The sequence below is a fragment of the Pezoporus wallicus genome, unplaced genomic scaffold (assembly GCF_028554395.1).
Source record: "Pezoporus wallicus isolate ANWC-B61680 ecotype Strahan unplaced genomic scaffold, APGP_CSIRO_Pwel_v1 contig_6580, whole genome shotgun sequence".
Lineage (NCBI taxonomy): Eukaryota > Metazoa > Chordata > Aves > Psittaciformes > Psittacidae > Pezoporus > Pezoporus wallicus.
Window position 1 is genome coordinate 1,495,006 of NW_026635844.1, and position 23,002 is coordinate 1,518,007.

General features: G+C 36.9%; 2 protein-coding genes across 3 annotated transcripts in view; one reads left to right on the forward strand and one right to left on the reverse strand.

Annotated features, from left to right (window-relative positions):
- The window catches only part of KIAA0825 (KIAA0825 ortholog), a 247,989-nt gene extending 247,050 nt beyond the window's left edge, over positions 1-939 (reverse strand). For both annotated transcript variants that reach the window (XM_057398374.1, XM_057398373.1), the window contains exon 1: positions 843-939. The gene's annotated coding sequence lies outside the window, so the exon portion shown is untranslated. The remainder of the gene's footprint in view (positions 1-842) is intronic.
- Positions 819-23,002, forward strand: part of SLF1 (SMC5-SMC6 complex localization factor 1) — a 34,762-nt gene continuing 12,578 nt past the window's right edge. Inside the window, exons 1-11 of the mRNA XM_057398376.1 lie at positions 819-939; positions 1,514-1,627; positions 1,787-1,862; positions 3,818-4,061; positions 6,709-6,871; positions 10,481-10,612; positions 12,004-12,057; positions 15,919-16,077; positions 16,641-16,807; positions 18,206-18,343; positions 19,037-19,202. Coding sequence (XP_057254359.1) covers positions 1,514-1,627; positions 1,787-1,862; positions 3,818-4,061; positions 6,709-6,871; positions 10,481-10,612; positions 12,004-12,057; positions 15,919-16,077; positions 16,641-16,807; positions 18,206-18,343; positions 19,037-19,202 — 1,413 coding nt within the window. The 5' untranslated portion in view covers positions 819-939. The remainder of the gene's footprint in view (positions 940-1,513; positions 1,628-1,786; positions 1,863-3,817; positions 4,062-6,708; positions 6,872-10,480; positions 10,613-12,003; positions 12,058-15,918; positions 16,078-16,640; positions 16,808-18,205; positions 18,344-19,036; positions 19,203-23,002) is intronic.

The window sequence follows — 23,002 nt, forward strand, 5'->3', positions numbered from 1 at the left end:
ATTCAGCTCTCTAAGCAGGCAATTCAGCCCCTTCTTTACCTGAATCAGGATGTGTACCTTCTACACTCCAACCATTTTAAAAAAGGAGTTATTCTACAAAGCTAATTTTATTATGAAGTGGCAACAGTATTCTTAAAAAGCTGGACCAGATGACCCTTGTTAATGTGCTATCCATTCAACACATTACATGACAAGTCCAAATCAAGTCCAAAGTCACCTCTCAAACACATAAGGGACCAAAACAAAGTTTCACAAACATTCATAATACTGGCATTGCTAAATTTCTAAATTCTAAATTCTAAATGGAATGCTTGAGGTACAAGCTGTCTGTTACCTTGACCTTTTCGGGGTGCTCTTTAATGTAAGAAAACCCAAATCAAACCCTGACTTACACAATGAAGAGTCAGCACCAGCTTGACCATGGGGGGTAGGAATACCTTCCAAAATATGTCTGGCTGTGCCAGTACCTGGCTACCTTCCCTGAGGATCAGCCACCATGTAGTACAAGGCACGAAAGTTTCGCTGAGATAGACACAAAAGGTACTTGGGATCAGAAATCCACTCTGCTGAGTAACAGAAGTGGTGATTTTTCACAGGATCTGTGTCGGCGCGGGCGTGTCCCGCCCATCTCCCTTCTCACTCGCCTGGCTCAGCCCCGGGACCCAGCGCCCGCGGCCTGAGGGAAGGAAATATGCCCTTACCCGCCCTAGGCCGAGGCGCGAATTCGGGCCTCTCAGCGGGGCACCTACCAGCCTCACGGGCACCTCGGACATGTGCAGCGGTCCCCGACCCCGGCCGCACTGCAAGGGGAGGGGAAAGGCAGCCCCGCCGGGGCCACTTACCCAGCAGGGTTGCCCCCGCAGCTCCGCGCTGTCAGCCCCGGCGGCAGCGGAGCGCCAGTGACAACGTCCCGGAACGGCAGCGCCGCCACATCCGGGGGCGGGGCAGAGAGGAAGGCGGGAACGCGCCGGGGGACGAGCGCGGGATGCAGACCCCGGCTCGGAGGGGAGTAGCGTGAGGAATGAGGAGGAACTCGCCGCCGCTGCTATCAGCGGTTGTACGTGAGGCCAGTGCTCCACCCGCCGCGGAGCGTGAGGCTGTTCGCTCCCTGCGGCTTCCGCTTGGGCACTTCTCGCCGAAACACCGCTGAGGAATGGGGGTGGCATTCCGTCATGGCGGGAGAGCGGGCGGGCGTGCGGGTGGAGGTAGCGGCGCTTTATCTACATGGCGGGCGGAGGAGGAGAAGGGGGAGTCGCTTTACTTCATGGCAGGCGGAGTGGCGCCTCGAACTGCCAGCGCTCATCGGGCAGAGGCTTAACGGGCGCAGTCTCCGGCTGCCTGGGGTTGTGGCCCCCTACTGCCGTTGGGACGGGGTGGCGGCTTCAGCTGCGGCGAACCGGCGCCCAGTGATGTTCGAGCCTGGCGGCGGGTTTCCCCTTTTGATCTTAGCAATGTTCTGTGATTTTTATCTTTTGTTTTAATATTTCCTTCTCGTGTGTTTACCTTTTAACAGATGGCAAGTGCCGGGCTGAAGCGGATAATCCAATTCACTGGATTTAAAAAACGTGAGAAAAAAGCGCTGCTGAAATGGCTGTTCAAACTGGACTGTGTGTTCATAGATACTAAGGTATTGTTCACTAAAGTAGCTGCTGGTTAGCGCAGAAAATGAAAATACGAACCTTAAAAGAAAGGACCACGCAAGAGTTTAGAATTGTGTATAAATAACCAAGGAAGTTGGAACTGCTTCCAGTGATGCAAGTATGTTTATTTGTTTTTGTTTTGTTAGAAATACAGGAATTGTACACACCTTATAGCAAAAAAGTTGTGCAAGAGTGAAAAGTTCTTAGCTGCATGTTCTGCTGGTGAGTAAAAGGTTTACCTTAAAATTTCGTAGCACCATAATGTAGGACTGGAAAGGACCCCTAAAAGGTGTCTCGTTACTTGCTTTTATTTCAGGAATGAATGGCTTTACAAACCCTTGTGCTTGTTCCATTAACCTTGTTTTTTAACTTAGCATTATATTCAAGTTCTGATTTACTTATTTTTGGTTTGGATGTTTTCTTAAATGATATTCCTGCCATCTTCCTTATTTGATCCACATATGTTCCCAGATGTTTGTTTTTATATTCGCATACTAATATATTTCTTATTTAGATCATGAAGTCATAGGCAAATGATATAAGTACTTAAAAACAGATTGCTTGAGAAGGGGGCAGGAAGAGTATGGCCACCTGTAGCCAGCATGGGTTTTTGACACCAAATTCATATGCAGCCTTCACTGGCAAAGGTCACTGTCTGTACATTCCTGTTCATGTAGCAAGAGAAAACTCCAGTTTTTTTTCCATTCTGACACAAGCCTCTGGTATTTACTCTTGCTTTTTTTTTTTTTTTTTTTAATTTAAGTCCTGATGCTGAAGTCCGTTACATAAACAACTAAAATACTTGTAGAGTGAGAATTTCTTACTTTTTGGAACTTAAAGCATCTGGAGATATTTTCTTGAACTGCGTGAAGACAATATGTGCAGTGGCCACATGGCAATGCACAGCTGTCATGTTTCTATACTTACAAATCTTTTCCAGTACCATTTAGTACTCCTGGAAGAGGTGCTATTTTCACATAATCTCCCCCTTATGGCAGAGGGAGTATCTTCATTCCCAAGATGAAGATTTTTCTTCAAGTAAGTGTGAAAGATCATATTTAAACCCATTTAGAACTCCCTAGATGTGAACAGAAGTGCTAACCAGGATGCCTGTCCTCATGGAGATCCTAACTGGCAGAAGTTTTGAGGTGGAAGCTTTGACTGAAAGTGGTATTAACATACAGGTAGTTCACAGCATACCTTTTCTAGTCACAAGTCTACTGGTACCTATGCTAGGTTATGTAGCAGTACCATCTGTGCTCCTGCACTTGAGACATTTTGCCAGTCAAACCTGCTGTTCCGTGAAACCAATTAGGTTCACACAATTCAAGTCAATTTTTTTTACAGTATCTTCTGTAGATAGTGTTTCAGTACAGGAGCAGGGTACTAACCACAGCTCTTAACCTGAACCTGGAAGAAAAGAGAGACAAAGGGGGAGATCATTATGTACAGTATCAAAAGCATGCATGTGGAAGATGAAAGACAAGAGGTGGAGGAGGTGGAGCCAAAGGATGAAAGAAAAGGATGGGAAAAGAAGGGGAAAGACAAAAATCTAAAACTGTATTCCCCTCATGTTGGTATTCACTACACTTGCAGTACAAGTAATAATATATAAAAGAAGCAGCTTACATACTAAAACCTTTGTACCTTTTTTAATCTTTGGTGATCAAGCTCATGTTGGTGTTCACTACACTTGCAGTACAAGTAATATTAATATATGAAAGAAGCAGCTTACATGCTAAAACCTTTGTTCCTCTTTTTAATCATTGGTGATCAAGCATTTTCTCATTTTACTACATTCTAGTACATTTGTAAAAGTGTTAAATAGTATTAAAAATAAAGGATTAAGCAAGGTTCTGTGAAAATCTTAAAGTCTGGGAAGCTGAAAAATTCCATTTGCAGTTTTTTGAGAAGATGAACAAGTATTTTATCTAGGAAGTGTAGAAAGGTACGTCATCCTTAAAAGAAAACAAAACAAACAGTTTCAGTAGCATTGTAATTCTGAAGTGTAAAGAGGAGAACTTTTGTAGCAGGAAGAAGTTTTAGAAATGGTACTCATAATTCCAGCTTTTACTTGCACAAGAAAGGTTGAAGTTAATTTTATGTTAGATCTTCAATTGATTGCCATATGTCTGCACAAAAAATCTTTTGTGGTTGACAGTTCATTTGCTTTTTAGGAAAGTGGATACTAACTAAGGAGTACATAATTAATAGTGCTGAAAGTGGCAGATGGCTTGATGAAACAATGTACGAATGGGGATATGAAATTGAAGAAGACACCCATTATTCACCTCAAATGCAATCCGCACCTAAAAGATGGCGCGAAGAACTGACACGCTCTGGTGCTCCAGGGGCCTTCCACAGATGGAAAATTGTCCTCCCCATTAAGGAAGGTGGTAAACAAATGGCATCTGTTAGAAGGTAGGAAGATATGTCTTAGAGCTTAAATGATGAATGATGGAACACTTATTGTATGGTTGAACACATTTCTGTTCTTCCATCCCAGTTAATTTGGTCCATAACAACCTCCAGCTCTTTAAACTCTGAACCATTTTCACTACACATACACTAATATATTTCCATACTTTTTATAATTAAATGACTTTAAATCTTTAGCATCTCTGCTTTTCTTGCTTTCTTTCAGTATAGTGTCAAAAATAACGTGTTCACATATGTTTGTGTCTTAAGGAAGCTGCTTACAGAAACTTTCTTCATGAAGCAGGATAAATAGGCTTATGTTTTTTGTAAGTAATTGCTTATTTTGTATGGATGTTACATTTAAATAGTAGCTAGAACAGGATAAGTAATTTCACTTGGGTGGGTGACCTGAGCCAGCTGTGAACTGTGTGTTGCAGTTCTGGGCCACACTGTGTCTGACCTGAAAGGTTGCTGTGTCACATCTACATAACAGCTTCTTGTAGTTCTGAAGACCACATTTGTACTGTAATGGATGTTTATGATATTATGTAATTAGAGGTAAGTAGAGATGGATCAGAAGGGAAAGGGCAAAAGTATAAAGGAAAAGCAGAGAAAAGGAAAACAACTGAAGGGCAAAAATTCTGGGACTGCCTTTCCCCTCCACCCCCCATACTTTTACCGACACATTAGGGTTCCATGGTTTGAATGCTACATTGAACTGCAAACAGAGCATAATAAGTAGTGTTTGCTTCTGGTACACTGTCTTAGTGCTTTACATTCACTGCAGGAGCAGATACTGTGCTACTGTCCTCTGTAGAGATCCCAGTTACAAATACGCGGGTCTGGGAATGCCACAGATACAGCGGCAAGAAGGGAAGTGCAGCTTGTCTAGTTGATCGTGGTATGGGTCTGCATGCTGCATCACAGAGTGCCATCTGTCTAGTTCACAAAGACAAAGTGTCCTGGGTTCAGCAGTAGCAGTCATGTTTCTCCTCCTTGGTAGCTGGTGCAGTGCAGTGTTTTGACTTTCGGCTCGGGAACAGAGCTGATAGAAATGTTTTGGTTTGGCCAAGGACTTTGTGAGCCTCATGCTCTGCCAGGGAGGAGGGGAAGCCGGGAGGAAGCAGAGACAGGACACCTGACCCAAACTGACCAAAGAGCTATTCCATACCACAGCACGTCATGCCCAGGATGTAACTGGGAGTTAGCCGGAAGGGCTGGGAGACTGCAGGGTTGGAGGAGGTATCGGTTGGAGCTTGGTCGGGCTTGGGGGGCGAGTTATCGGTCAGCGGGTGGTGAGGTGTTGTATTCTGTTCCCTTGTTATTTCCTTTATCATTATTATCATTGGTGGTAGCAGTAGTGATCTGTGTTATACCTTAGTTACTAAACTGTTCTTATCTCAACCCGTGGGAGTTGCATTCTTTTGATTCTCCTCTCCGTCCCTCCGAGAGCAGGGGGAGGGCAAGAAAGGGGGGGAAGTGAGCGAACGAATTACCTGACTGGGTTTAAACCACGACACAAAGTGAGGTGTATCTGAAGATACTGTCTTCTGATTTTATCAATTGAAGACACTCTAAATGCGCTATTGGCTGAGCAGAAGATTTTACTATGTGCTGTCTAGCGGAAGGATGCACTCATCCTGCTGTATTTGTGAAAGGTGCTGTTTCTTTTTCCATAAAAAATGCTTATGTAGATATTCATGATAACACTGTTGAAATGGTGTCTTGCGCAGCTCTGTTCACAATGGAGAGAACCTTTAACAGTAGCTAGATCAGCAAGACAGATCCACAGGCAGTTTTGTGGAAGTAATTCCTTTTCCTGACTTTCCCATACATCAACATCCTTTTACTTGGTCAGAAACCATTGAAAGGTAGTTTGTTGTTTTTTTTCTCTCCAGCAAGTTCTGTTTTCAGTCATAAAGGTCATTATAGCTTTTGGGAAAGAGTTTTTTCTCTAGTATTTAATAAAACTCTTGCCTTTTTCCCTCCTTCTATGCCCTTCCAGCCTTTAGTCGCTAGCTGTTGGATGGTTAAGTGTGCAAGACCAGCATAATTTTCTTTTTACATACCTGGATTGTATATATCCAGCATGTCAAGAGACCTTATTTCTTCTTTGTGTTTTTTTTTTTTTTTGTCTGTCATCTTTTCTAAATGATAGGAACAGTTGCAGCAGTACAACTCTGGAGAAACTTACATGTAATGGTGTCTCAAAGACAAACCTGTTTTCTGTGTGTGATATAGGACAGCACCAAATGCTGTTAAATGACTCCAGAATGGAGCAGAAGTACCATATTTGCGTTACGTAAATATCATGTTACAGTTAGAAAGACTTATCATCATTGTGGGGAACATAATGTAATAAATCATAGCTGCTGTCACCAAATTTGACCTTTGAAAAGCTGCACAGGTAAAGCTTTCTGTGAGCTATGTAGGAGGTGTACACTGATTTTAATTGGTAGTGTTAAATTGTGAGAAGGAAGAAAAGGTTCTTTCCTTTCCTGAAGGCTATTAAGTGCCCTACTGAAGGCTGGGCAGTGCCATACATCTAGAATCCTTTTTCGCTTCTACTTGCATGCTTCTAGTTTGTGACTGTAGCTTTAGGCGTTATTAACGCAATGCAGTGAACATCTTCCCAAATATGTTTATTTAGAGTTCTTCAAGCTGGAAAGGCAACGATATGTTCATCGCAAAAAGCAGAAGACAATATAACTCATATTTTCATCAGTAATAAGACTTTTCTTACGCAAAGCAAAAATTGTCTCTCTGAAGCTCATTACTACCCTGTGCAATATCTAGGACATTACATTTTTGAGGTAAGTAAATTAAAAAACATAACCTAAAATTAGGGGAGTTTTATTGTCACTGTTAGCAATTTGTAATATTTACTGATTATTTAATGCAACATTAGTGATTAATGATCAATGATAGATTAATGGCAATAACAGTGGTCAGCCTGAATGTTTTGTGATTTAATTAAAGGTAACAAAACATACTGATTATAGGACTGTTTACCCAAGGTGAGGGAAGGCTGGTGAATGTATATGAATACCTGAAGGGAGCGTGAGGGAAGACAGCCAGGCTATCATCAGTGGTGCCCTCTGACGTGACAAGACAAGTGGTAATGGGCACAAACTGAAGCATAGGAGGTTCTGGCTGAAAGTCAGGGGACACTTGGGTTTTTACTGTGAGGGTGATGGAGCATTGGAAGAGGTTGCCTGAAGAAGCTGTGGAGTCTCCATCATTTTTTTTCTTTCTCCTCTTCATGTTCTTCCTTAGCTTCTGCTTTTTTCACTGGATTAAACTTGTCTCTTTTCATGTCGGAAAACCTGTTGCTATTCATGACAAAAATTCATTAGTCAGAAGTTAAAATTCTTGAGAATGCAAGCTTGGTTGATAGAGGATTCTCCAAAGTCACTCTGACTATATAAAATGAGACAGTACGTCATCAAATCCACTAAGACATGAGGTCCTGGATGGACCTTATTTGAGACACACCACGCTAAAAGTCATCATTCCAGAGAGATGAAGTTTTTTTGTTGGAGTAGCTCAGCCAGATGAGGAACCCAGTGCAGTATCAACTGGTTCAAAGTGTTAGGTTTACCATTGATCTACAAGCTGCAAAGGTTAAATTTACAGCGGTGCAAAAGACATGGCAGAACAAGAAAAGCAGCTTATTTCCCTTTCATTTTTCTGTCTTAAACCTTGAGGGAACATGGCACTGTTGAGTGAATTTTCCTGTATGTATGGAATTTATTAGAACTAGAATTTTTTCTTGCTGTTTCCCCTGAGAGAGGTGCCTCATGATTGATAGTTGTTTGCTCGTTAGATGAACTATTTGGAACTTCTTTCAGTAGTTCCAGGTCAAAATACCAAGGCCTCAGAAGATTCTTTTTATCTGATAGTCCCTTAGACTGTGGGATGATTTTGGTCAACTGCTAATTGAAAATACCTTTGCAAGCAAGTAGGAGCTAAAACTGTTTGCTAATAGGAGAAGCTTGCTTAATTGAAAATCCTTTGGATTCTTCAGCTCAAAGGATATACTTTGCTCTTTAATGAGCAGCAAAGCTGTATAAAAGTGTGAGAAAAGAGTTGAAAGGTCTTACTGTTTACACCGTGAATAAAATCTGTATCAACATGGAATCTCAGTCTAGTGCTTACTCTCTTAAGGAAGCTTGTTCAGGGAAACTGTTCTCTATTGCACCTTTCAGCTCAGATAGACATTTACATTTAATAGAGGAATGAGTGTCAAGTTTTTATGTCTGCCTCACCTTTTATTGATCTCTGAGAATAAAGTGTTTCTATGCCCCCTGAATTCCTCCCAAGCTTCCATCTTAACCAGTCCATTAACTTGCATGTGTCTTTTTTTCTTAGATTTCGTTAAAGTAACTCACCTCAGAGGCCAAGAGAGCATTGCTTTCTATTTAAATGCATCTAAAGAACTCAGAAAACTGCCAAGGCTCACAGCCTCTTAAAAGGAAAAGAATAAAACACAGGCAATCAAATCGCAGCACTTGTCCAAATGTATTATGCTTTATCGAAGAATGTTACAGACATGATCTTTCCCTTCTAGAAGTATTTGGCACATAATTCATTAGACTGTTCCAACTTTGTAAATTTGTAGTTGTGCTATTTGACTGCTACTTCTAGCAGATATAAGTATACTTCCTCCTCCCTTAAACATCCACATACACATCCAGATGCTGAATTTAGCAGAATATTATATTCTTTTTTCAGTGTAACTGCACTAATGTTCAGGCTACTCTTGCTATGATCTTTTTTCTTCTTGAGCCAAGTCTTTGTTTCACCTTTATATTTCTGTATCTGTTCTTATAATCTCAACCTCACAACTCTAGTGTTAAAATGCTCTGTGGGATTGCCATTAATGATCTGATCCTACAAGGTGTCAAAGATTGGTTCGAGATATTAAAACATACATGATTTTAGGGAGCTGTTCTCAAACAAGAGGCTTTAAATGCTTTGTTGAATGCATGGTGGAATTCATAAAATTTTTACAAGGTGGTGCTGTAAATTAAGTGTTTCTCTAAGCATGTTGTAAATAACGTGAAGAAAATGCCACAAGAGGTAAAGATTAATGCATAAGAGTTCATTTGTCTCCGGCTCATCAAAAGCTATCAATCTTTCAAGTCACCGAAAATACTTAACTCTCCTGTAATGTGCAACAAACTCAATATTTCTTTAGAAATACAGTAAGAGCCATGCCAAATACTTTGAATTATATATTGAGATATATATATTTGTGTGAATCATATCTGAAGGAAAATCAGGATGAAACATGCATGAAATTTTATCTTGAAAACTTGCAAGCCATAAACAGTTTTATACTTCTGTCTTGCCACTGCATGCACTACTGTGTTTTTTTGCTACTGTTATTTCTCATATTTCTCATACTTCATCCACCCGTCAGATGTAGGTGTTTGAATAAGAAGGCAAGCTAATCCAAGCCTTCCACCCCTGCTCTCATCAGTACTGTGGCCAAGGGGAGCAGTTCCCTTGTACCTACCTTGTATTCTTATCACACTGCTGGAGGAATCTGATTTTGTAGTTACATGTGTGTTTGCCTAAAAACAAAGATGGTGTTTTATTCTTAGTCTTTGTGTCTTTAATGGCAAGCATACATTGAAACTCTTAGTGAAATGTATTGTCCTCATATCCTAAATAACTTTAAAATATTTTTATAGTTGTTTTTTATGACAGAAATTATCTAGGAGCTTTACTGAGAGTCTTTCCAGAATGGGTCAGAAGCCAGTTTCAGAAATGCATCCTCAATCCATCTCAGTGCTGATAAGATAGCTGGAAACAGTAGGTGGACTTAGAGAATAGATTACCAAAAAATAACGAAACCAAACTCCTCCCCCCAACAAACAAATAAACAAACACATGAAAAAAAAAACTTTGAAGTTTTAAATTACTAACTTACCACAGGCTTATAAGCAAGAATGGAAAAGATTTTATTGTAGTGGCCTTTATCAAATGAAGGCATGGTCATAGTCAGATTGATGAAACAATGTCTTAAAAAATCTCTACTACATTTTCAACTACTTAAAAATGCGCAGGCTTCATTTTTACTTTTTGTGAAGTTCCATGAAAGAATCCGTTGTGGAAACGCAGCTCTTGTTTCAGCCACACTATTGGGTCAGAGTTAAAGTCAGTTAGGAAAAATAATTCTGGGGAAGCTGATCATTACTATACTATAACTTCCTACAGCATCAGTGATTTGTTTCCAAACCACCAGCTGTTTATCTGGCACATAATGTAGAACCTTGAGCAATTACATCAGCATGCATAAACAAGGGGTTATAATAGAATATGTAGAAAGACTTAGCACATAAGAGCGGGTTTAGAGCATTAGCTTTGAAAGAATATTAGCTTTGAAACTAAAAGTACTTTTTTGTTCTGCACAGAATGAGATACAAAATACCAAAGATACTATAATGGACCATTTTCCGGTTTCACAAGAAGGAGACAAAATCATGTCAAACATGCAGCTTGCTGAAATGAAAAAAGCTGTTATAAAACATATGTATTTTGCTGCAGTAAGTAACAAGCAGTTAATGCTTTCTTAGCATACAATGTGTACTATTAAATTTATCTTTCATTATAGTGCAGAGTGATTAAAGTAGATATTTTACATCTTTTGAAATAGTAATAATGCCTTTTAACCTTCAGTGTTTTATAATCCCATATTTACTACATCTGCCATTAGTTGAATTATAATTTAGTATTGGTAGTTGATAGGTATGGATGTGTGAAAGATGTCTTGGACTACTTGAAATCATAGTGTAATATGTGAGATAAGTAACAAATATTGTTCAACAAATTGCCTTTGGATTACAGGTTTTCTAGGACTTTCTATTCTTTAGCCAAATTGCACTAACACATATGTAAAACTAACCGTATTCTAGAGCAAGTATTTTGGTGGTTAATGTGAATGATTTTTATAAAGCAAAAGATAGAACTAAATGCCCTTGTCTTAATGTCAGATACCTAATTCTGATAAACATACTGCATTAGCAATTAAAACCACTATTTCATATCTAAAAAGGCACAATCATTTGAGTTACGATATATTATTCTTTAAGTTACAATGATACAGATGGTGATGTATTTTTTTAAGGGCTTGCTTACATGAAGCACTGTATGGTTTTGTGACGGCAAAATCAGGTACTCTATGAAGTTCTTAGTAGCAAAAGAATCAGAATTTTTAAATCCTCAGTGTACACAATGTTTAAACACAAGATTAACAAATAGAAGATTCGTGCTGCTTAAATCTATACACCTTCGAATGATACATCTTACATTCAGAGACATTTTATCATGACTGCCCTCCAGGCCTTTAAAACATGTTGACTCTTCATGTATACTACCCACAAGTGCACTTATTATCAGATTATCTTTCCCTCAAACTGTTACGTAGTTTGCATTTGCAGATGGAGTAAACATAATCCTGAAGGCAATCTATCTCTCTTAAAATACTTTTTTGATAGCATGTATTAGTAAGATCGTGCCACTAGGCTGTTAACTAAATGCAGCAACAATAGTAACACATTTTTACGCCTACTGCCATATCTAGGCAACTTGAGAGATCCAAAGTTTGCATTTTGCCACAGAAAAACTGAAAACACTTAATATTTTTTAAGGTGGTTAAGTGGACCAAAACTAGTAAAACTGCCCTTACCAAACAACCCCAGAAACAAGAAACAGAGAGTATCAGGAAAAATGGATAGAAAGAATGCCCATATTATTTTCCTTTTAGGTCACTAATTCACCATTTCATAACTTCACCATCCAAATATTAAAATAGAAATAGATTGCTCTGCTGAATATTTTGCTTGTACTGTGTTTAACAAAAGTTGTCATTTTGGGAATTTTGTACAGTATTTATTGAATATGCTTATTGGTAGATTGACTTTATCCTGTTTTACAGGCTGTTAAACACAAGTTTGCTCAAAAAGACCAGCTGAACAAATGTGGCACAGAGGTAAGTATAGTCACAGAGAGGTCATGTTGCATATATTGAATTTATTATTGAATTAGGCAAATGTGCTTTCAGTGAGAAGCTGGCTATCAGAGAAACATTTTAAAATATTTGTTGTCCAAAGCTAGTGAAATTATTGAAGAGTTGAAAAGCTTCATTGGGATGATGGATGTGATGATCTTAAAGGTCTTTTCCAGTCTAGTTGATCCTGTGTTTAATGTTGCTTGTTTTACACTTTCTGTACTCTCCCGTTTATTACAAAGAAACTCTTTAACCCTGTTACTTAAGAGAGCCTTACGTGTTAGTTTTAGAAGAAGCAAAATGGCCTAATATGATTTAGAGCATCTTAAATTGTTCAAGCACTATATTTATGCAGTAGCAATAAAGAAAAAGTATACATATTTTGCAGTGGCCACCTGGTTTTGCTAGTAGGGACAGACTTTAACTGAAGGTTGTCTCATGGTAGAAAAAAAAACCAGTCGCTTTTACAGCATGAGCCTTAAACATCATCATGCAGGTTTCAAAGTCTACTGAAGTGGAGATTGCAAGTAGAATACATTATGTTTTACAGTCCTGCTTTCATAGTTACTTTGACTTAATTCCTTTTTTTTTTTTTTTTGTGCTATTGAGTTAATTTCTCCTTTTTCTTCCAATTAAGCCAAATAAATGCCATAAATCAGGGTACAGGTCAACAGCAGGTTTTATTAAGTCTTTGTTATATCGAAGTAAATACTTCTCAAATTTTTCCTTTTCTGTCTATAATGCTAATCATAGAACTTTAAATAATGTTGCTACATTACCTCTTAGTACTTAAAAAGCATCATACATAGTAGCAATGAGGTACTGTACTTTATGTGATAGCTTGTGTAACTTAAAATAGGAAACACTTGAAGTTATCTATGAGTTTCATGTATTTCTTGGTAAATGAAGATTTGGTAACTTCATGAGCTGTCCTACATAAATAGTTATGGGATGTATGGTGAGGTCCTAGTTTGACAAAATCAGCTCTTGGGCTTCACATAAATCTCTTTTTATCTGATTTCTTTCTGTTAACACTGTAAGAAAGGGAAGAAAAAAATATTTTTAAAACATAAGCACTAAAATGCCTTTGTCATTCAGCACTGCCATTAATGGGCAGAATGCTGTGTGCATTTCTGTTACTGGACAGATTTGTAACTGAGCAGATTTGTATTGAAATTTAAGGTTAATGTTTAGCTTATTGAATTTATGGGGGAAAGACCCCTTTAGCTTTCTTAACACATGTAAGTTGAAATTGTTCTTCTGTACTTTTAATAATAGCGTTTTTTTTTTGTTGGAAATTTTAAGACTAATTTAAGACTTTTCATATGCGTGACCTGCCAATGGCTTTTATCGCTTTGCGGAATATCCATTGCTAGTCTTTACATCTTGCATGGGTCTCTTATAAGCAGTATATTAATGGTTTTTAAAAACAGCTCCAAGAAACATTTCCAGTAATGCTAGTGAAGCAAAATAAAACCTGCAAACCAAATTAGCAGACTAGAATTACATACTATGTTCTGTCATCTCGGTTTGCATCTGCTAGGAAGGCTTAACTCAAATGAGTGTTCTGTTATCTGTTTTCTTCTCTAAAATATTTCTCTTTTGTCAGCTTCTCTTGCACATTATGCTATATAAACCACAACTTATTTGTTTGTGGATCTTTGTTTTTTATTTGGTAAAGTTTTGATAGTTGTACCAGCAGTGTTTCACACGAAACTGCTAGTTCATCAGCCAGAATGTGAGCCAGTGCAGCTTTGTACAGCTTATTGAATATTAAGGCCCTACAGTAGGTGTCTCTGCTACTGAATAAAGTTCATGACCTCAGTTTTCTATCCTCCTTACTTCCCCCCTTATGAATAAACTGAAAACCGGTTCTGCAGTTCCTCCTTAACTTGAATGTAATGCAAAAGGCCTCACACTCTCCCGAAATAGCTTTGTCTGGGTGTACTTTCCAAATAATGCATTGATGTTGCTATTTGTTCTAGTACTAGAATTTTCAAGAGACAACAAGTTTCAATCGCTGCTGGTATGATCACCAGATGAGGGCCAGTAGTAATGTGCTTGTATGGGCACAATATACTGAGTTATCTTCAGGCATCTTAAATCCAGGCAACAGAGAAGTTGTTCTTTGCTATTAAACAGTTTATGATTGCTCTTTATACGTGCTGTTTGCATATCATTAACATTACAAAAGTATGAATGCAACTATTATTGCCAAAGGGAAATAATATGAAGATTTTAATAGTGTATATAGGAACAAGAAAATTGAAATAAATGTGAGTTGCAAATGCCAGATGCACAAAGACTTGATTAAAAGAAAGTTGTCTAGATGAGCAGCTTTATTGTTAATGTAACAGTGGCATACATTAGGAAACTAAGAAACATTTGCAGACAGTCTTCTGCTAAGGTGGAACTCATTTGCTGAGACTTTAGCTATGCTTTAACTAAGATTATCATTTCCTTCTGAAGATTTTTCAGGTTTGACCTGCGCTCCTAATGTTTTTATTAGTGAAATGTTTTTGAAAACAATCTCGCCAATAGCAGTGTGCTCAACAGACCTGAAAACCACAATTCGATTCAAAATCTATGTTAACTTAAATTTTAAACTAATTTTAAAGCAATTAGTGAGGATGTGTTGAGTAGCTTTATCTAATATACATTAGGAGCCAGTTTTTTTGGCAGGAATTGTAAAGTCTACAAGTTATCAGGGTCAAAAGCAACAGTAAATTTATGTAACTGTTTAACTCCCAGCAGTACAGTCAGTGGTCTTCCTGACTGCTTCTCTGAGTTGTGATTTCCTAGCTGAGTTTCTTGGAATTTACCAGAGCCTCAGGGAGTGTGGTCAAACAAAATAGCTGGATTTCAAAGCAGAAATTTATCAGGCAGAGGGAAACTGTGCTTCTGTTAGCAATGTGGTTGTGACGGGTTAGTACATCTTTGCTTCAGCTTGAATCTGGACTAGAAATAGCAATACCTTGCTGGAAGAAAGAGGTAAATAACAGTGTAGCTGAGATACTCAATAGCTCCTTTTTCCTATCATTAATCTGTGGAAATAAAGGTTTGGAAAGCTGAGAGTACAGACAATAACGGGGAAATTGCAGGGCAGATACAGCATTTCACGGAAGCCGTTATATCATTCTGGGTCTTCTGAAAGCTTGCAGAGTTAAGTGTTTCATTGTCAGGAGTGGTGGAGAATAAGAAAGAAGGCCTGTGCCATTAAGATGATCTTCAGAGCTTTGAAAATCCACTGGGATCAATATCTATGCTATCTGTAGCATTAGCTGCTATCTGACATGCTAAATGGGAGGAGGAGAACTGAGGAGATAAAACAGTTACATGGTTTATGGTTTTATAATGTGTACTCGTAAATGATGTATTTCGTGATTTTACATTTTTCCTTAACTTCAGTGCTGTTCAGAAGCTGTTCATTGATACTAATTATCTTAGTGCTCCAGCTGTATACTGTGGGAGGTAGTCTGCACTTTTAGAAATATTAACACTCCTTTGTATACCTTTCCAGAAGAAATTATAGACAAGTTATTGGGTGTGAATTCTATTTTATTTTTAAGAAGGGTAGATGTATCCAGGTCTTCTAAGAAGAGAAGCACATTCTGGAACCTACTGTCTTTTCAGTGAAATCCTAGTTCAGTAAGAGCAACTTTTCTACATGTCAACTTGTTGGATCAGGGAATAAGTGGTATTTCTGTTTTAATTTATAATCTTCTCCCTGTTTACCAACATTTTCCTGCTAGTTCTTGTAAGGTGGTTTTGTTTGTTGTTCATTTTGGTTTTGTTTGGTTTTATTAAGTTGTTCTTTTACTTACAAAGTTATCTCATTCTTAGGTTAAAAATACTGACCTGTCCAGAGGCACATGGTATATACTTGAAGGATTAGTTGAAGAGTATTTATTTCCTGATGTAATCACAGAACTTGCTGCTAATCAGAAGTACTTCACACCTCCTGTGCAACTTATTAATTCTCTTCTAGAATATGTCCTATTGGTGAGAGATGAAGACTAAAAATATTATAAATATTAAAGCAAGAAATAGAAATATTACGATCTTTGCTTCTGATACAGTATTTAGTGGGTTTTTTAGTGATGTATTTACGCTTCGTGTTCATCAATGTATGTTAAAAAGGAAAGAATTTAATACTTAAGGATTTCTTTTAAATTATTATTTATTTACAAACTGTATGAATGTAGTGCTCTAAAATCGTGGGAGAATTGGCCCATAATGTTTTTTGTTGCTTTTAGGAACAGCACTTCTGTGACTTTTTTAACCTAGTAGACTGCATATAGAGAGCATAATGGAGAAGAAGGTTTGTTTTAAGCAGTGATATGCTCAGCTGAAATATCACACTAGAGCAAGCTCTCTTTCTTCCCTTCCTTTTTTTTGTAAACTCAGAATTTTGCTGCTGTAGTTATGCATTAGATTGCATATTACTTCAGTGATTAAACTTGGTCACCTGGGATTGTAAGAAATAAAGAAAATGTATAAACTCTTAGTGTCTGGGGGATCCTTGGCCAATATGGAACCAATAATATTTTCACATTTTATTACAGGGAAATACTGATGCATTATTTTATGCTAAGTTTTATCACATTTTATACCTTGTTCTCCAACATGATCCACCTTGGAAGTCCCCATCTATGTTAAAGTATTATTTGGAACTTCTTCAGTGTCCTGTTTGTAAGAAAGGCACATGGTCCTTTATTGAGGTGCTTGTAAGGTAAGATTAATGAGGTGTTGGATGCAATAGTTGTTATCTTGCTCTAGACTCTGGGATGGGGGAGGAGACTTGAAATTCTACTGTATTAAAGTCACATTTTCACCAGGAAAAGTTAACAGAATGTGAAGGTCTAGAATTGTAACTGAGATCTGGACCTTTCACTTTATGGTTCAGTAAGTGTTAGGTCACAGGAAGAGGGCTTTTTTTTTTTTTTTTTGGAAAGGAAAAGAAGTACATTTTCTCATCCTCCTTCCTATTAAAAAAATGATTTATTTTAAGCTTTCCACAAATTACAGTAATCCATGTATTATTGCTGTTCTGGTGTTTATGTATGCGTACATATATGTATACACACTCAGAGCTGCAATTACAAAGCAAATTCCAGTCTTATCTTACCAAATATGAAGCTTCGTGTTTTATTTTTATTTTTATCATAAACTTTACCATTTTCTTCAGGAAGTCTGATTATATCCTATACACTGGCAAATACAAGTCTCAATCAGTACATAGGAGCTGTTTGGGTAGATGGTCTATCCTTTAGCTTGAGAACTCACTTTTTGTAATGTACTTCAATAGAAATAAATTCTTGTATACATTTGGAAGGGAAACAGTACCTCTACTTATTACTGTCATAAAAGGTGAAGTAAAACCTAAATATTTTGATGCAACCGTGATTACAGCTATATGCACGTGTGATTGTTAAGCATGTCTCTGGTGTTGAAGGGCATTGAATCACTATAATTGGACACTTAATAGTTTTTGTTAGGAACATGTCACAAGAAATGCAAGAGATTTTATCTCTTAGATAAAGTATTTTATCTTTTGGTATTGACTTACAGAATATGAATACCCGGTAGCTGTTTACCTGGTGGTTCCAGGACTCAAAAAAATGTGTTCCAGTAGCCAAAAAGAATGTGTTCACACTTGACTTCAAAATTATCTCCATCATGTTGATCATTAGATTTGGTCACAAACTGTGATACTAGTCCTGTCAAACAGTATGTGTGAACTGTTCCCTTAACTAAGCTTTGTAGAATGTTGCAGTGTCCATAAAATATTACCAGACTACCTTGTAATTAAAAGATTTTAAAGAAGTCCTGTTAAGTTCAGTAATTGTGTAGTACCTCAGGTAGAGACAGAATAATTACAGTAAAATTATTTAGTTTAGACTATAATAAAAAAATCTTAAGCTACAACAAAAAGTGCCAGTCACAAACTTTTTTATGTTGCTGGGGTTTTTTTAATAATGCTTTAAAACAGGAAAGTTAGGCTTTAAAATTATAAATATTGCTATGGAGCAAGATATTTTCTTGTCAGAATTGTCAAAAGTCAATTTTAGCAGGTAGATCAGACCATGATTCCTGTCATACAAATGGATTTTTGGTGTTTATTTTTCAGGTCTTGTCTTTGTTGCAAAGCCATTTGTCATGCAGTCCCAGTTTCAGGGGGAGGAGATGAACAGAGGATAGTTCACAAAAGATTATTGAAGTTTTTCTTTGAGTTAGTAAAATCTGAAGTAGAGTATATTACAAAAAGGTAGGTTTTATAGGATAATACGTTCTTATTATTTTTCACAATTTCATACGCATTTCTGTATCTACAGCAGGTTGCATCCTGATTTTTGTATATTCCTAATAAGATAATGTTCTACAGAGATGGCAGTTTAGCATTTCCTTTTGTATTTTTAAATTCTTAATATGCTTATTGTAATTTGTATAGGTTTTTTCATAATCATGACTTAAGGTCTCTAACTTTTACCAGCCTGTTATTTCACTGTATTACAAGTTTCAGTAAGCATTTCATTTTGCTCATAAGGTTGTATTTTTAGCTTTTCAATGCTTTGGTATTCATTCTTTAAGGCAGACAAGCAGTATTTTGAACATACTGATTTTTTCCTTTCTTATTCAATTAACCTTTATCTTTTGCCAGTGAGACAATTACCTTTCCTTAGTTTATCAAGTATAAAAATAGTCTTGGGATTGCTCTGCCTTTATACAATAAAGGCAGCCTTCACTTTATGTAATATTAGCACAATATTAGCATTCCTTCAGTCTGACTGTAATAGTCATCATTATTTTACTTACTATTCATCAGAAATTGTGTCTGATCTTTCCACACTTAAAAATTGCCAAACCTGTGTGTGTTTTGACAGAAGACAGCGTTTCTGTCTGGTAACTACAGTAATCAAAGCAGCATAGATTTAAGTTTTTTCACTTTCTTTTTTTGCAGTTTGGTTGAAGGGACCAATTCACAGCATCAGCAAGTCAGGCCACAGACAGTTCTTCTAAAGACCTTTTGGCTGGGAAGTGAAACCTCAGTGCTTTTTACCAAAAACATAAATATTTTAGCAGATTGGGTCATACTTTCCCACAGAGAATTGAACAGAAAAAATGATGTGAGTATGAATTTTATGCTTTAAAATAATGAAGACTGACATTTTTTTTAAAGGCATTCCTTTGTTCATTCCTTTGTGAGGAATTATATGTAAGTGTCACAGCTGCTTGTTATAGCTGCCTTTTGTTGTGAAGCATGCTGGTTTTTGCTCCACTAAAGGAAATGAATTGATCCATAAGATTCTCATATTGATCTGTAGAGAAGAAACGAATCATGAGTAGCTTGTTGGCTGCATTCAGATGTTCACATGCCCTTACCAGCAGGTATTACTGTGGTCATTAGGGACACCAACTTAACACATCCTGTCAAACAATAATGTGTAACGGAAAAGGTGATTATCTTATTTTACAGTGATTGTATGCAGGAAATGTTGGAAGGTGATAGCTGACAAAAGTAATGTTTTGGGTTGGTTTGTTGTTTTTTTTTTCTTTCCTACAGATATGCATTGTTTTATTTTAATAAATGCTGCAGTTTTCTTTCCAAGTCCCTTAGTTTCATTTGGTATCTGCCTTAAGTCTTTTCAGAAAAACAGAATTGAAGGTAACTTAATTGCTGTTCTATGACCTGCTGACCAGCAGGACATTGACCTGAAAGATACTGAGTGTCCTCTGTACCATCTCTTTCTTTTCAGAAGTTAGAGGCCTTGTAAAACATCTTTGACTTCTAGATTCTCAAATAAAATACAAACTTACTGCTGTCTCTGCGTTCTCTTTTAAATTATTGTGAAAGCACACAATAAATAGGTACTTCATTTTTTCAATACAATAACAGAACAGCAATAGAAAATGAAGTATTCCGGAGAAAAAAGCACTTTTAATGTAATACCTAGTAGTTCTTCATTATGTTAAGAAAGAAGAAAGATTAAACATAATGAGAGCTTCACTCATCTTACCTAGCCAGACCTCCTACCTTTTTTGAGGGCTATCAAAGCAAGACGTTCTGAAACAGTGCTGCCTTTTATCCTTGGTCAAGATATTAAAGAAGTGCCTAAAATTGGGTTTCTATACCTGTATTTATATTTAAACAACCTACCCTTTCAAAGGTACTGAGCACCAAGCAGGCTTGCATTCAGTTGGTGTCAGTGGCCATTCTGTTTCTTTGGAAAATGAGACTGCTTTCATATGTTCCCAGTGTTGAATCTGCAGTTAAGTATAGGAACCAATTTTTTTTTTTCTACTATGCCTTCCTTTGATAAGTTCCAGCACTTTAAGCCATACCTTTTTCATAAACCATTCTTTGCACAAGCAGAATAATCACTTGTGTCAGATAGAGTGTAATACATATATGAAAAATAAAGAATAAAACATAACATAAAATATAGAGACCTACATCTTGTATAGATTCTATTTTCTTTATATACATGTATATAATTATTGTACTTTGTAGTATGTAAGAATTGTACTTACAAGGCCTCTGGCTTTTGAAAAAAGAGGTGGTATACAAAGCACTCAGTATCTTTCAGGTCAATGTCCTGGTCAGCAGGTCACAGAACAGCAATTAAGTTGCCTTCAATTTAGTTTGTATTGTACAGGTATATAAGAATTTGTACAATATCCCTGGAGATACAAATTCTAGCCTTAAAAAGCACCTTGTTGGCTCATATATCCGTAGTGTTGTATGTTCTTTCTTAACAGCTTTATTCTTTAATTTCATATTTCACTTTCTCTCCGTTTGCATTCTTGGGCAAAAATAAACTCTGAAACAAAATACTGTATTTTAACGTTCAAAAATAGTCTATCTTTTTCTGCACTCTCAACTTTGTTATACTAAAATTTGATATGCTGATTTTTCCATATATTCAGAGACTCATTTAAAATTCCATGACAGAGTTGAAAAGGTCATTCAGAAAGCCAAAGCGGCAAATCCTCCCCAGCTTTTTTTTTTCTCCCTATTTGTTTATTATTTTAGTAAGTAATACTAAATACTTACTAAATACTTACTAAGTATTTACTTTAGTAAGTAAAACCTGAGTATTTCCGTTTCATTAAATATAGCATATTGGGTGCGAAATTTCCTTTCCTGTCTTGAGTTTAAGGGTGTGAGTCATTGTTATCAGTTTTGTTTTTTTAAACGCTCTTTGATTAAGAGGCAATACATTGGTGAGAATCATGTAAGGCCATTCAGAAGGATAAATGGAAGTAATGACTCAGGATAGTCTTATTATCTTCATGGGCACAGAAATTAAGTGTTTTATAGCACAGTGTAAAGTAGTGACCATGTTTCCCAGTTTTACGAGCATGTTAGCTGGTGGGAAGAAACAAGCATGCCAGTTTTAATATACTCAACTTCCATGCAGTTTTCCAATGAAAGTATGTGTAAACAAAAACAGGTAAATAATTTAATTTTTATTGGCATAGATTTAACACATTCTTTCCTGCATGGTAAAAGTGGGAAATTATTCTTTTCTTCTTTAGCTTTTTAGAATCAGATTGATTCTAAGATTGCAACAAATAATCACGAGAGGGAAAATACTGTGTATGTTTCCTTGCTTCCAGTGCTGATTTGTTGCAAAGTTATGTTCTATAAATGTATGTGTGTGCATATGTGTGTTTAGAAAGAGTAATCCAGAAGCAATTGTAATATTCTAACTGTGAAAATCCGTGCTGAAATTCTGAGTTACTGGCTTCCTTGGCTTACTTACTCTGAAGTTATTTCACTTTTGAGATCTATTATAACCTACATCAGAAAAAAAGAAAAAGAAAGAATGAAGGGCTGTAAAGTCTTAAGTTACATATATGGGTGCGTTTGCTTTCTGGTGTTTGATAGATGTTAGTTCATCTTAAAAATACCTGAAAGTATTGGAGTTAAAAATGCACTGCCAAATAACATACAAGTTTTTTGATGACTTGAGATCTTCAGATCAATATCAAATGTACTTCTAATATAAATAATATTTTTTATTTATTACATTATTTAAATAGGTTTGATACAGAAACTCCTGGGTCGGGGTTCTTTGAATCAAAGCTCTTAATTCAGTTGAAGAGTTTATGAAGCACCCTGTATATTGCTTATAACACTTTGAGTAGCATTGAGCGATTGCATGGCTTTTAATAATGCCACAGAAATGCTTTTCATTCCTGATACTACTGGTGTTTTTTTCTTTTCCCAGAAACAGCTGTCTTGTGTAGCCTGACAAGTGAAAAAGACATTAATTCCATTTTTTAATTGTATCATCTTACACATTTCTAATTTGTCTTCTTCCCTGTTTCAAGTACCATTACCTGGTATAAGTTTGTGTGGTGTAAATTTATAGATCTGAATGTCTTTTTGGTCTAGCTGTCACTTCCATTAGTTTTCTTGTAAGCATGTTTTAGGCACTTTTGGAGTACTGCATTTACACCGTATGAAAAAGAACTGTAAAGAACAACTAAAATAACTCTGTAACTCAAAAAAGTCAAGACGAATTTTCCTATGACTTAAAAGCTTTCCTGTAAAAACTTTTATGTGCACTAAAACACACTGTGAAACTTCTGTCACTGCCATGCTGCTCTTGGAAGCATTAAATGGAACAGCAATGTAGGAATTGTATTTGCTAAGCTGGCAGACATCAGTTGTACTGATGTAACCTTTGAATGCTAACGCAGTCAACAGCCTCTTCCCACTTCAATGCTTTTCTTAGTTGGATAGCTCTGATTCTCAATAATAAGAACAAGTAAGAGAATTTTGAAAAAAAGGTTTAACTGGATCTTACTTTATTTGCTGTGCATGTTGTAGTGGGTTGACTCTAGCTGGCAGGTAAGTGCCCACCCAGCCTCTTGTTCACCAACATTGTACTGGGATGATGGAGAGAATTGAAAGGGC